The following is a 15,724-nucleotide window of genomic DNA, read 5'->3' as shown; positions in this document are numbered from 1 at the left end:
TACTTTTAGAGGTGTGCTGATCTTCCACTGAAATTTAATGCTGAGATAATACCTTATATATTTTTTTTCTTTTTACTTCTACTAGTGATCAATTAAAAAATTTACAGTACTTACTTGAGGCCTATAAAAGCAGACAAAATTAGCGGCTTGAGACAGTGGTATATAAAACAAATATAATATGATACTTTCTATAATTAGTATAATGAGCTGAAAAGATATCTATGGTTATGAAGACAGGTGAGAAACAGTTCCTTATATATTAATGTATATACTTATACATTAAGTATATACTTATACTGCAATACTTATTTCATAAACAAATTTACATTTGCTTGTTTTGTTGTACTATAGAAAGTGCTAGCTTCGACTGATTGTGGTTGAAGAAAAATAATGGTACAGTGGAAAGCATATTAATTACCTAGGAATAAATCAAGAGGCAAAAATTCTAGTCCCATTTCTGCCTCATATTACTTTGGGAAAAAACCTATCTTTTTTCATTTTCCCTAAATATATTTTATATGCATCTCTTTTAAGTGACTTAACGATTGCTATATTATTTTAAATTTTATCTAGATATATCTCATATTCTGCATCTGGACTAGATTCCTTAAGGCTAGACCCTACATCTGATTTACAATTTTTATTTCCTACAGTGCCAAGGTAGATTGTAAGCTTCAAGAGAAGAGGGACTTTGCCTGTATATCCCATGTGGTTAGCATGGTGTGACCTCATGTTACTAAGGTGTCAACTAAATAGGAATTTTAATAAATAATTTTAAAAATTGAAAAGAATAGCTTGGAGTGGGAGGGAAGAATAGGCAGAGCACAGAGGATTTTCAAGCCAATGAAAATATTCTGTATGATCCTATAATGATAGATACATGTTACACATTTGTCTAAACTCTTAGAATGTACAGCACCAATAGGGAACCTTAAGATTAATTATGGACTTTGAGTGCTTATGATGTCAGTGTAGGTTCATTCATTGTGTACCACTCTGGTGGGGGGATGTAGATTATAGGGTAATCTATGCATGTGTGGGGATAGAAAGTATGTGGGAAATCTCTGTACCTTCCTCTCAATTTTGCTATGAATCTAAAACTGTTCCAAAAAAATAAATAAAGTCAGTTTAAAAAATAGCATTATTTTAAAACAGAAGAAAATTCTGCTCACATTAAATATAGTAGAGTTTGCAAACTTTTTGTTTATCCAAAATAATATTAACAAAACTTTATAGTAAACACATACTATGTGTCAGATTTTTCTAAATACTTTATATATATTAAAACTCAATACTCACAACAACCCAATGAGGTAGGTACTGTTGTTATCCTCATTTTTCAGATAAGGAAACTGCACTAGAACAACTTAAGGTATATGCCCAATGCTATGCAGCTACTAAGTGGTAAAGTCAAGATTCACCAAGGAAGGGCTGGCTGCAAAGTTCATGAGCTTTATCATGATCTGCCAGGTAACCAAAATCCTTTATTTGAAGGATCATTTTTGTCTTTATTTCATAATTTCAAGTATATTGTTTAAATCAGATGTTAAGTTTCTTGGCGTTAAATACTGTTATATCTCCTCATTATCAAATAATCCACAGCATATGTGATTAAATTAACCACATTGACCTCCTATTTAGGCATCTGGCAAGATGCAATCACTTGAAAGGACAAATCACACTAAAGATATACTATTATCTGTTTCAGATTTTTATTTCAATAGAAAAATGGAAAAGAGAATAGTATGTTTGTAGAGAGAAAATTTTTCCCCACTTCCAGGAGTACGACTTTTACACAAAAACAACCTCCTATTAATTAAAGGTAGCAGCACTCTAGGGTTATTTTGTTTTTGATAGTTTTTATTGTTGTTAAAGCTGGGTAAGAGGGAGGTGGTTTAAAGGGGTGGCCACATAAGAAATGGGTCAAGCTGAGAAAAAATAGGATTCTCCACTAGAAATACAAACAATAACAAAAAAAGCAGGGAGGGGGGGCTAGAAAAATTAGAGTGTTTAAAAACAAGGTTCAAGAAGTTTTGGAAAATATAAATTCTCTGGAGAAGAGAAATTGAGCAAACTACAGAAAAAAGGGGGATAATTTATTTGTATATATCTTAACTCTACTTAACTAGAGTCTGGGAATTTTTTTTTTTTTTAATATGCATTGTCTCTTTAAGAATAAAAATGGGTAAATGTCTAACATGACACACTGCAATGGCTATATTTTACTTTTTAAAAATCCATGAAAATTCTACAATAAGCAATAGACAAAAGTTTTTCATGCAATTTCCTAATAGCAAAACGGCTACATAAATATAGTTTATGTTATGCTGGTTGTTTCTAATTACTGATGTACAGGCTCAATTCTGAATCTAAATGACAGAATCAATGAAAATATCAATCAAATAATTTACTGAGCACTATGCACATGAAAAATATTCTACTCAGTTATTCACTCTTAACAATTTAAGTTTTGCACGTTAAGGAAAAAGATGTGAAAGCAAAGTAATCATTTAAGAAATGACCTGTGGCATAAATTTCAATCTACAACAAAGGGGCATTTATCCACAGATTCCATGTATTTCATAATCTTTTTCTCTGACAGGAGATCTCCAAAAAGATCTCATTGGCCAGGTTGAAACTTGCACAGGCACTTTTTGCACTCCTTGTTTGAAAACACCGAAGGTACAAGAAGCTGGGAAACTTTGTCATGCAAAATGAGACCGAACAAAGAAGCATTCATCCAATTTTAGATACTATAACTCAACATTAAAATTAACAATGCAGAATCTGTGCCATAACAAATTAAAAAAAAAAATGTTATTAATACCAATGATTCCAAAATAGATCTTTAAAAAATTAGGAAAAAGTAATTATATGTACACCATTTCTTAGTCATGAAGGAACAGAAGTATGATACTATAGATATATTATTTATTTGATTTATCAAAATCTACTTCTATGTTTTTTAAGGTACAACAAACTACTTGATTCCTTAACAAACTATCTACACAGGTAGCAAAGAGCAAACCAGGCTGAATACATGCAATATGACTCTAGAACCCAAATTTTTAACAATTTTGCTAGATTTTTTATTTGGGCCTTAATTTATTTTAAAGAGGCTCAATCTATTGACAGTTTTATTTTGCAGAAGCAAAGCTTTTTTTATTTCTGTGTATGTTAAGCTCCAATAACAGATTCTCTGTGAAGTCAGTATAAGAACTATGCTTCCTGAGAGTGTCCCAGTAATGATAGAAATCACTGTACTATTGTCAGAGATGAGCCCAGAGATACTGCTTCCAGGGCTTCAGCACAGGTTTCATACTCTCGCTCACCTAGCTACCAAATATTCAGCCCTCCCGAAGTTGTGGACCAAAGAAAAGCATATGGCTGGCTCTCCCCAACTGAAGAAAAACATCTTTCTGTTGTGGAATACTAGAAGCAAGTAGTACCTAATAAAAATCTATTGAAATCTCAACAGAAACTTTTCCCTGAATGGAAAACCTTACCTGTGGAACCATAACTATGAAGAGGCTTTTAATAAAATAGAAAATCAACTCAAAACAAAGCAATTAAAACTATATATTGAATTTGCCCCTTCCTCAAGAATAAAGACAAACCTGATCTGAAGAAATAATTTTTAAAAAGCAGAAATGAAACTGTTCTTAGTATAAATTACTCACTGAACATAATTAAATATTTTTTTACATAAACACATTCTCATTAAGTTCTATAATAAGCTACAAATAAACAAGTCACTTGAAAGTTTAAATCTCGAGTTCACAAAAGTGAACTTTCAAAAAGAGGTAACTTTCTATTTCCGGGAACTGAACCTCATAGTGAGGTTTACTGAGCAACTCTCTAAACATAAATGGACATTTTTGTTAAACCATATAAACTCAGTTATCCAAATTGCAAAGTAGGTACTGACACTATTCAGTGTCTAATTTAATCATAATCAAATCAAGCATTTCTGGGGAGAAAGAATCCAAAGACATGTGGACAGCTTTTCTTTTTTTGTTGGCTTAGTTTTACACTTCATGTAATTGATGAAAATATAAATAATTATTCAAAATGCCTCTCCCTTAGATAACATAACTCATGAAACACTATTTCATGTTTATTTTCCAAATGTTACTTTCAAGATGTGAGTAAATCAATCCAGTCTGAATATTGTACTCCAATCAAAAACACTATTTCTTCCTGAACAGAGATATAGAAATATATCTGTCAATACGTAGCTCTTTGCCAAAAAAACAACAAATTTCAAACCTAAACTATTTTTTTTTCTATATGTGGAAATATGTTCTCTATTTTCAAAGGTTTTGTGCCAAGGTATTTAAGCACTTACTCAAGAACAGGGCGGAGGAGGGCTAGAGGGACAATGTCTCATTCCCTATGGAGCCAGAATTTACCTGTAAGTATTAAATACAAAGTGAGATCCAATAACACCTAAGCATAAACCAGAAAAGAATAGATGATTACCTGATATTCATTGGGCCAAAAGGTGCTCACTGCAAGCTCAGCCCGAAGCCAATCTCTACCTGTGAATCCAGTCACATTCCAAATTGGATTGGCAAGAGGTCCTTTATTCACTCTAACTAATATGTTCAAAGTGCCAGGGTTCAACCCTTTCTGGCTATATAACAGGTAACTGAAATCAATACAGTGAGTGTCGTTCTCCTTCATTGTAGGCAGCTGAAGTCTGGCTTTTTCTCCAGGGTCATGATCTGAAGAGTCCACTATCATATAGGAACCTGAAATGAATTACATATAATAAAACTAAATAAATATATAAGCAAAGGGGAATATAAAATAGAATACTAGAAATGATATCAATCCATTCTGAGTGTTAAATTTAACACAGAAGACCATGTCTTCCAGAACAGAGCCATAGAAAGACACCAAATAAGTAAGCAAACTGACTTCTTATTAGGTAACAGACGTTGGTCAAAGTACGTAACATGTATTAATACATTTTCTCTCTGCAATAACCTGTTATTATTTCTATTTTATAAATTAGAAAATTGAGGAACAATTATTTACTTATTCAATATTAAATAGTCTTTGACTATTTGAATGGTCAAATAGGCAGAGCCTGGTGTAAATCCAGATCTCAAACTAAAAAATCTCATATTACTAAGCAAAGGTCTTTTACTATCAAACAAACAAAGCAATACCTTCTAGGCCTGGTGCATCTTTAAGAGTGCATCTTTCCTTTTCCCTATTCATAATATTATTTCAGGGAGATGGGCTAAAAGTGTAGGCACTGAAATCCATTCTGATTTCTAATCCTGAAATCACTATTTATATAGTAGCTGTGTGATCTTTTGCAGTGTACTAACCACTCTGAATTTCAGTTCAGGGAAAAAGGACACTTTCCAGTGTAAGTATGAGGACTGAAGTTTAGAATGTCAAATTTCTAGAGCTGAGAATCTGGCATATGGTAGATTTACTTACCTGAAGTTTCACCCATGAAGCTATCAGCTCATTACCATGGCTACTGACCCTATGTTCTTCTATAGCTGCAGGAAGTCTAGTTTGAAAACTACTAATCTGCTCCACTTCTTTTGTCTTAATAAAGATCTACCTTAGCAAGGCACAGTACATAGTCCTATACTCATAGTACCTCACAGACCCACCCTCAAAATTGTCTCTACACTGCAGACATGGGTTATGTGGTGTTAAGTACGAAAATGGGAATTAAATACCAGCTGCTGGTATTAGTCCAAGGACCTCTCCAGAAAAATAAACAATGTTTCTAACGTCCCTGCTCATTTTAATGAAGACAAATATAGCAAACATAGAAATATATCTAGTTATCACACTTAAGATAGAACGCAAATTTTATTGTATAATATTATTCCCTAGGATGCAATTTCAACCAAAATGTATTAGGTATAGTGTCACAGAAATCAGTGTTACAAGGGTTATATATGGACCTCTATTCCTAACCAACTTATAAAATTAATCAACCCTTTGGGTTTCCTCTCTAAAACACAGTAAATTTCCCTGGTGACACACTAAACATTTATTGACTAGAAATCTAACTAGTTCAATTAACAGGTTCAAATCATGGAGGATAAGATTAGTTCTACTATATAAGAAATCAAAATTTTAAACATGATCAATTCCCATTTGGTGGTACTCTAAAATTCAGAGCTTTTGTGAAGATTTCATATGATAACACTATCAGGCCAAGTACAGAATAAGTTTACTATAGGGATAGTTATTAACATTACTTTCACTTCATTTTTCCCAGTTCTCATCTTTTGTAACCTGGAATTCTTTTTTTTTTTTTTCTTCATGATTCTCATAGATTGCACATTAATAAATAAATTGACTATGTGTATTTTGGGAGAAGTGATGACTTTTTTAACAGGATATCCTGGATCCCAACCTAATTTATAGAAGCAGGATGTTTCTATTTTGGTTATATTCACATTCTGAGGTCCATGGCTGCATATGGAGATGTCTTTCAGATTCACCATAGCACAAAAGGCCAATTATTGCTTTTAACTATGACCAGGACTGAGATCTTGGATAAGTTACTTAGTGTTATTGGGCCTCAGCTTCTTCACAAACCTGTGACCTGATTCTCCACTGCTACAAGTTCTTTCAGTGACATATCACAGCAGTAGGGCATTTAAATTATTTTTTACATTCTATATCAATCATGACTTCTGATTGTGAATTTTAAAGTAGTGCTGTCTAAATGACTTACAGGTTTTCAAATAGTTATTTTCTTCCATTATAAAATAAACTTTGGAATAAAATATTGTTTTCCTCACACTTTAGTTATATAGTATGATGTTTACCATTAAGATCGCTTAGCAATTTTCAGTCAGCTGTAGCTTTAAGCCATAATAATTTTCATATTAAGGAAACAGGATGAGCAAAGTGTATCGATTTTTAGAAACTACTAATCTGATCATTAGAAAGACAAAAGTCACAAAATAAAACTTTGTCCAAGCTATTTCGGCATTTCAAGGGTATTCAATGCAAGTTAAATATGATTTTTAAAAAGTGCTGATATTTCATTTCTATAATGTTTCTGCCAAATGGGCTTCTTCTTTCAATGAACCTGACTACTGCTACATTTTCTGAATGCTATGAAATAATATGTATTTATTGCACAGTTCCAGGAAGGAAGAAGCAAGCACTAGCAGGAAAAAGCCATCTAAAATTCTTCAACTGACTTTATATAGTGGCAATTTACCTAGAAGTCATCGTGAAGGTAGCTGCCTACTTGATATAAGGTTTTCCTTCTATCATGACAAGCATAGAGAACACTGTGGCTGTTCTTATTAATTTATAAAAATTACTTCCAGTCTCTCAGAATAAATGATTACCAACTCTCAGAGTCAGGAAATTTTACAATATACATTTCTCTCATTTTTTACGTTATAATTTAAGCTTACTTACAATTGTTCTGTTACCAGCTAACTAACCCCTCAGATTTCTAACGAATTCAGTTCTATTTAGTTGTGATTTAGCTATCTCAAGACTAATAATGAAACATCTGTGCTCACACACATATAATGTACTAACTTTTAATTAATGTAACTTCTTTAACATGGCCTTACAAATATCCCTTACAGTCTCTTGAGCAACAGAATTCTTAAATATATCATTTAAGACATAGGAGGAAACTTTATATGCTTATAATATATTTTTTTTAAGTATAACTTCTCTGGAGAGCAATTTGGTAATGAAAATCAAAACCTTTAGAAGAGATATCTCCCCTTTGGTCTGGCAATTCTAAATCTAGGCATGTACACTAGATATATAATTGTGTATATATACAAAGATAGAGCTTTAAAAAATGTTCATCCTATAACACTTTAAAATAGAGAAAAACATAGGTATTTTAAATGTCCAATAATAGACAATTTGAAAAATTATGGTAAATCAGTTTTCTGAATAATTATATAATCATTGAGGATGATATTAACAAAATTAATTTAATGGAAAATAGTCACAATATATCAAGTAACATAATCAGGTTATAAAATGTACTCACTGATGAAAAAATGTTAAATAAATCCATTTCTGTAAATGTATGTGTATTCATATATATAAGTGTGTGTGTCCATAAATATGCACATGTGACTGCAAAACATAATAATAATAATATATAGCAAAATGTTAGCTGTAATTTTGGGGGGAGCTGCAATTGACTTCTGTTTTCTTATTTTTGTTTATGTATACTCACTGAATGTTCCACAATGAACATGCAATAGATTTGTACGAGAGAGAGAGAGAGAGAGAGAGAGAGAGAGAGAGAGAGAGAAACTGCATTAATACTATCTTACATGAGGAACATCAAATGAATAATGATAAATACTTGGGAAATAAAAACAAGTATTTGGCCTTTTAAAAATAAATCCTATTTGCATCCTACAGATTAACAGCATCTTGGCTTGCTTTCAACAACAACAAAAAAAAATACAAAACTCAGGAACTTCTTATTGCAATTCATTAAAAAAGAGAGAGAAATGCAAGGAGCACTTAGACTAAATAGCATTTTTTATTGAAAACAACAGCCCAAGAAAACAAGTCCCATATTCATAAACACAGTCTAATATCTAGATGAATAAATAATGCCATATGAATTGTATGTCTTAATGAAATTCTTATCTTTAAGCTATACTTCTAGAAATAGCATAACACAGGAAATAGGATTAACTGAAAAGAAAATCATGAATAATAAATAAGTTTCCATACTTCTTCCTAAATCTCTCTTATTTATATAGATCCTTTAGTACACAAACATGTTTTTATTGTCAGTTCTTATTCAAAATCCATTGGCTGTGCCCTAGAAAGTAAATTAAGAAGAACTTGTACTTTTCTGTTTAGTACTTACAACGCACCATGCTATAGTACCAAAGTACTTTTGCCACTTTACTTTCCACTACATCTCCTCACAAACCACCTTCTCCAACCTGACAAAGTCCTCATTATTTTCTCTACATAGCATGAGAGCTTTCCTCTCTAGATGGGCTCACGCTCTTATAAGAAAACCTCTCAGCTAAGCCGCTAGCCAATTTCTACTCATTGTTCTTCCTCAGCCCCAGCTCAAGTTGAGATTTCCCTACCTCAAAGGTTCTGCTTTTGTGGTTCTGGCCCTTAATTATGCACTGCTATTGTACAAATTTTAAGTAATTTATATAGGAATCATTCACCTTCCTCAGAAGAGTAATAATGTTCTCTTAGAAAGTACCTGATTCATTCAGAGTCCCATTAGAAGACAGAAGCCACACAGTAAATCTAACAGTAAAGGTGTAATACAAAGAATTATTAAGTATAAGAGGGTAGAAACTTCAAAGTTGTTAAGAGAACCCTAAAAATAACCATGATACCCAAAAAGAGGAAAAATTTGCCAAGGGAAGGAATGTTGCTGAGGATCAGACCTCCTTAAAAGGTATGGTTGCTGCCCACAGGACGGTGAAGGTGTTCGTTGGGTGATTCCAGGCCAGAGCTGGTCCACAGCTACTAGGCAAGCAGGAAACATTCCCTTGCAGCAGGGTGGCATGAAGCCTGGGGATCACTGTGTGCACGTTGAGGGGGCCTACAGCAAGGTGGTCACCAGGCCAAGACTGGGGCTCCAAGCTCACTGATGGACTGCATACACTGAGTAACTTTCAGCTATTCAGAAAATGAAATAGAAGCACAATTCAACCAGTCTAAGTTCTTTCCCACTAAAATGCCCCTTCGACACCCTCTACTGACAAAGCTTAACGATATGCTAGCTAAAAAGAAGTGCTTAAAGGGTCAAGCTCCCTATCACAGAGCAGATAGTAAAGAAGTGATAACTGGTATTGTATCTAACAAGGGTTTTGAATACAGTAGAAATTCAATAAAAACTTTTCAGTTGGTTAGTTGAATGACTCAATAAATAAGGAGACAGAGAAACTAGCTCTTCGAATACAAGAACACATAACCGTTGAGGCAGTACCAGCTCTACATGTATGTGAGATAAATTTTCAGAAAACATTAAAACAATAACAAAAATAAAACAAACAATTGGACATGGTTTATGCTGCTTGCAAACAGAATCATCTGATGGAAGAGCACACAATGTTTGGAAGTACGTAGCAACTATTTTTGTTTGAGCCGTTCGTGTACATACGAATCCTTTATTGAGCAATGCTTCTCATACATTTTAGTCTCAGGACTCCTTTTCCACTCTTAAAAATTACAAAGCACATCAAGGAACCTTCATTTCTGTTAGTTCTATCTATCAATATTGATCATATTAGAAATTCAAACTAAGAAATATCAAAAACATTTATTAATTCAGTTAATATTAAAAATAATAAATTATGTTAACCTAAGTAATATAGATTTCATTTAAAACTGACTATATTTTCCAAAAAATCATATGGAGATACTGTTTTACATTTTTGCATATCTCTTTACTTTATGACTTATTAAAATACATCTAGAATCTCATTTATGATTCTTCATTCAATCTGTTGTAATATCATACATCATGTAGCCTCTAGAAAATTCTACTATATACTTATGAGAAAATAAGAGGAGAAAAAACTATCTTATTGTTATTATGGAAACAGTTTTGATCTCAAAGATCCCAAAAGGGTCTTGGGGATTCACACAGATCCCTGGATTACATGTGGAGACCACTATATTTTAATATACATAATTATTTTTATCTTCATGCTCCAATGAGAACATTATCAGTGTTATTATTTATATTGAGTCTACTTCACTCATTCATTCTTTGCAGGATATAAAAATACACTCTATAAATCAAAAATCTTTACTGGCATATTGGATGACTGAAGAATAAAAATTGAAAAAGCTGAATTTTTACACCAGTATAAATTTGAAGGATGTATTAGTCAGAGTTCGTCAAACTAACAGAACCAATAGGATAAAACACACACACACACACACACACACACAGATTATAAGAAACGGGGGACTATGAAGGCTGAAGAGTGCAGATCCAGGAGAGCCAAAGGTATAGTTCCAGTCCAACTCTAAAGGCTAAGTAATATTCAATTCTCATAAGTAGAGCATGTTTATGTGTTCTGAAGATCACTTTGAATAGCTACCAAAGCACCAACAAATTGTACAAAACAGTTCCTGGCATTGAAGTTTTTCCAGTAGAAATGAAGAATATGTCATAAACTATTGGTATGAAAAACTAAAGGCACCGTATAGTAATAACAGTTTCATGCCCAGCCAGCTTAAATAGGAATAATCAGGATCGCTGGGTAGAGAGAAGAATGACAGCCAAAATCATGATTTGGTTTCCAGCCCATCAGGATGAATTTTTTGTTGTTTTGATGTCTAAGCATTTCTGTTACTACTACCTTTGCAATGTCCCTGGCCTATTTTTCACATCTTTCAGTTCCTCATTAACTTTTTACAAGCTTCCCCAAAGCCATTTTATTTCATCTGATTAGGTAGGAACATAATATACCAAGTTACTAAAACTAAGAACCTAGGAATCAATTTGATTTTCCCCTTTCCTTCACATTTCTCTTATAATCCAAAGGCAATTATGTCTCTAATTTCAAACTATCTTCTCAGTCCATCCACTTCTCTTCATCTTCACCAGTCTTATCAAGCTCCTATCATCTCTCAGGAGGACAACTACAATAGGCTAACAGGTTTCACGGTTTCCACACCAGCAACCCTACAGTAGTTTTCTCCAGGTACTCAGGTTATTTATTTATTTATTTATTTATTTTCAAAACATGCCATTAATCTTTTCTCATCCCCACATTGCAATGAGAGTAAAATCTAAGCTCTTTATTTGAGCCTATCAGCATCAACATAATCTGGCCCCTGCCTTCCTCTCTCACATTATCTCCTACCCCTTTCTTCCTTTATTCAACATGCTTTAGATACAGTGGGTTTCCTTCTGCCCTTTAAAATCCAAGCTTATACCTACCTCAGTGTTTTCACACTGGATTTTCCTCTGCTTAGAATGTGTCTCCTCAGCCGGCTTATTTTCATCATTGAGGTCTCAGTTCAAAAGCAATCTACTGGTGAAGCATTCCTTAACTAAAGTAGTTCCTCCTGAGATTATTTCTAACATGTCACTCTTCATTATCTCCTGCATAGCTATTGCCACATACTGATTTTAATTCATTTACTTGATTGAAAAACTCCTCATGAAGTCTGGATTTCATCTATCTTATCCATTCAAAAGTCTACACCAATGTTTGAAGCATTCATAACAGGAATGTTTTACTTTTTTTAATAACAAAATCTGACAACTATCTATTTGTGTTTCCTGCTCTCCATAGCACTTCTGTACTTCTCTAATGCTCTCTTATGCATCATATCTATCTGCGAATCTCTCTAGCCCTAGAGCAAGCTTTTTAAGAAAAGAAATCTCCTTTTCACTCTAGCAGCTAACAGAGGGATTTTGCACCTATAAACTCTTGGTGAACTCAACCAAAGGCAAGCAAAAATTTAGAATTTTAAAAATGATAACGATATTGTTTTTTCAGAGAAAGAACAAAAAAAAATTATTGAATCTGAAATGACTTTAAACAATGTTCTCAATCTTAACAATTCCCCCAAAAGATTCCATTATCTGGGAAAGGTTGACATCGGTGCCCTCACTTTTTTTGCATGCTCCATTATTAATTACTCAAACTTGTACATTCTATTATTTCTAAGATAATGCCTCTATTCTAATGCAGTTCACCCTGTATACCACACAGTTTGTTTCTAAAAGAATGAGGCACAGATTATAAAATGTCAGATTGAAAAAAGTAAACTTGTCCCTCAAACTTCAATACAAAAGGGCTGAACTTACATCTTCACAGTTTTCTATTTCCAGCAACTTTATTCCCCCTACAATACCCTTTCCATTGCCTTGGCAAAATAAAAAAAATGTTTCATTAACATTCTGCCGGCATAAAACTTTACGCAATCTCTGAGTAAGGGCTTTGTATTTGTTCTAGATAGCCAACTTACATTTGAAAATAGAAAGAGTCTTGATTTTGGAGAACAACTTTTAAAATTTTCAGACAACACAAAAGACTAAATAGAAGGATTCAGGTAAAATTAGCACAATAGTTCTCATTCTCGGGAGACTAGTCTCTCCAGGGAGTTTATCTACTGCATGTTAAGATTCAGAAACAGGGCCAAACATTGTGCTATAGTTTTATCTCTTTCCTCCACATCTTAGAAAGCAAAAGCATGGATGTATTTGGCCTGTACTCTGACCACCATTTTCATTTAGTATACTGTCAAGACTAAATGAGACGGTCTACGTGTGCTACAACATGCTAATTAGGCAGGTCCTTAATATTTGTTCCTCTAGACGTACTCATTCTTTTCTCTAACAAATAGTAGAGATCATAAAACTGGAAAATGTATAAAAAGAACATTTTCAAATTAAAAAATGAGATGATAATGTTAAAAAGTAGCATACTTAAATATTTCCAATTTAGTGGCACTTGAACCTTTCTCAACTCTTGCCTTCACAACGCTACCTAACTCCTTTTATCCCAATGCGCCAACCCTCCTTCCCAGTTCTTTTTTTTCTATTCCTTTCTAACTTTCCCTTCTGGTTCTTCCTCCCTTCCTCCCTTCCTTTCTCCCTTCCTTTCTCCCTTCCTTTCTCCCTTCCTCCCTCCCTTGCCCCTTCCTTCTTCCCTTCCTACTTTCCCTTTCTACTTTCCTTCCCTTTCAAATGTGATGTAAATATAAAATACTCTCCCTGGAAACACACACACACACACACACACACACACACACACACACACACACACAACAATAGTGAATGACTTATAGATGTAAGTTTAAGATCTTCTGTTCTAAGATTTCTCCACTTTCTGAAATTGTGGCACCTTCACCCCCATGGCTCTCCAACTTGCATCGCTTTTCTGTTATGTGGTACTGCAATGTTTGAGAAGCATCTGCTACATTAAAAGCAACTTGAAAGAGAATAATCTGAGTTATATTACAATGGTAAGAGAGTCTTTGTCTAATAGCCAGTTTTGCAATCATCACTTGCATTTTCAAAAGAACTAAGATTGAAAAGAACAGTGAAAGGTAAGAGAAGGTAGTACAGTTTGCAGTCTCTGGAAAATGCCAAAAGACTAAATATCATACTAACAATTCCAAGTATATTCCAGCCTGTTGTCTGGATATATTTTAACTCTGTTGATAATTGAAGGCAAGAATTTAAGGTCAATAGAGAATGAGTATACATCTTTCCATATAGATGGATAATTCTAAAGTCAAAATATTCTACTCAGTAATCATAGTATGTCTAATGGTATCAAAACTGTGTTAATATATCGGAACGAGGCTTTATTTTGACTCAAAATTAATAACAAAAGTCAACAACTACTCCTGAATAACCGAATGGCAAGTAATGATCAATTAGAGAACTCAGGCTGGGTAAAATTTTCAACTGAGTTCTCATGTTCAAGGGTACTCAGGCCAGAGGAGCAGTTCAATTGCCAACCAAGTAAGCTGCTTTCTTTATTAAACCATGAAAGTTCCAAATTACAATAGACTCTTTTTATAAAAGACTCAAAAGGAAAAAATAACATTTATTACACTGTCATCCAAGTGAAATCATATTCCTATCTATGATATGGTTAAAAATTCAGACTCTGAAGTAGAGATCTGGTTTGCAGCTTGGCACCAACCACCAAAACCATCCACTTCTCTATCAATTTTCAGGACAAAAACCTTAGGCCTACAAAAGATAAGTGTTTTGATATAAAAGTACTGTTTGAAAGCACTGTTGTGGGAATTCCAGAAATTGAAACTATCAAAGTAAAAACATCTTTTTACTTTTGTATTTACAAAGTATTATCTAAACCAAAAATCTGCTTACTTTTAAAACTAAGCCTGCCTTAGAAAGCATAAAACAAAGGAAGAGAAAGAACAGCAAAAGAGAATTGAGAGCATAGGATATCAAGGGGAGCAGGATGAGTATAGAGAAAGAAAGAAAAGAATCCAAGTGAATGAAGAAACAGAGAAGTAAGTACATACACTTTAATCTGTAAGATCTGGAAAGACAGGAGAAAAGAGGGAAAAACAGGGTGGTAGAAAAAATGGTGTTATATATTTTTTATCCCCAAGCAACTTCACCATATGAATATAACAACAACAACAACAACAAAAACTGAGGTCCTCCGGAATAAAAAAGCAAAAGAGAATGGTATCACTACCTCAAATGTTGAGATTGTTGCTTTGATCACAACATGATTAACCTTCTATAATTCAAGGATCTAATAATAATAAAAAAAAAAATTCTGAGACATTTTGGAAGTCTCTGGAGCCTATATTAATTTAAGATGGCTCTCATGGAATTCTTGGTTCTCAATACTAGAGCAAAGTATAACAATGAATAATGTCACTGTTCTCTGAGATAAACTATTCAACCTCCAATGCTGCTAATCCAGCTGTTTAAAAAAAAAAAATCACACCTGCTCAAAATGTGAAGAAAAGGAAGAGCATGCAAATAATTTTCTGACTATTAATATATAATTAATTCAACTTCCTCTTAGCAAAACCAATCAACTCAGAGTATTCCTCCAACAAAAAATTCCTTTTAAACATAACCAAAAAAGCTGCAGGATGCAAGTGACCTCCATCCCAACAGTGTTCTTGTTGCCCTGGGACCAACTGAGGATTGTACTTTAATGTTTTCATAAACGCTAACTCATGGTTCTATGGGAGAACACAAACATTGAGAAACTGCAAAATTTCAGTTCCC

At 33.5% G+C, this 15,724-nt stretch overlaps 1 protein-coding gene across 1 annotated transcript in view; it reads right to left on the bottom strand.

The window, feature by feature from the left end:
• PTPRK (protein tyrosine phosphatase, receptor type K) overlaps positions 1-15,724 on the bottom strand; it is a 498,113-nt gene that overhangs the window by 300,230 nt on the left and 182,159 nt on the right. Inside the window, exon 3 of the mRNA XM_023529837.1 lies at positions 4,483-4,754. Coding sequence (XP_023385605.1) covers positions 4,483-4,754 — 272 coding nt within the window. The remainder of the gene's footprint in view (positions 1-4,482; positions 4,755-15,724) is intronic.

Source organism: Pteropus vampyrus, unplaced genomic scaffold (assembly GCF_000151845.1).
Source record: "Pteropus vampyrus isolate Shadow unplaced genomic scaffold, Pvam_2.0 Scaffold43, whole genome shotgun sequence".
NCBI classification, from domain to species: Eukaryota; Metazoa; Chordata; class Mammalia; order Chiroptera; family Pteropodidae; genus Pteropus; species Pteropus vampyrus.
Note: the sequence above shows the minus strand (reverse complement) of the source record. Positions and strands in the feature narration are given on the sequence as shown.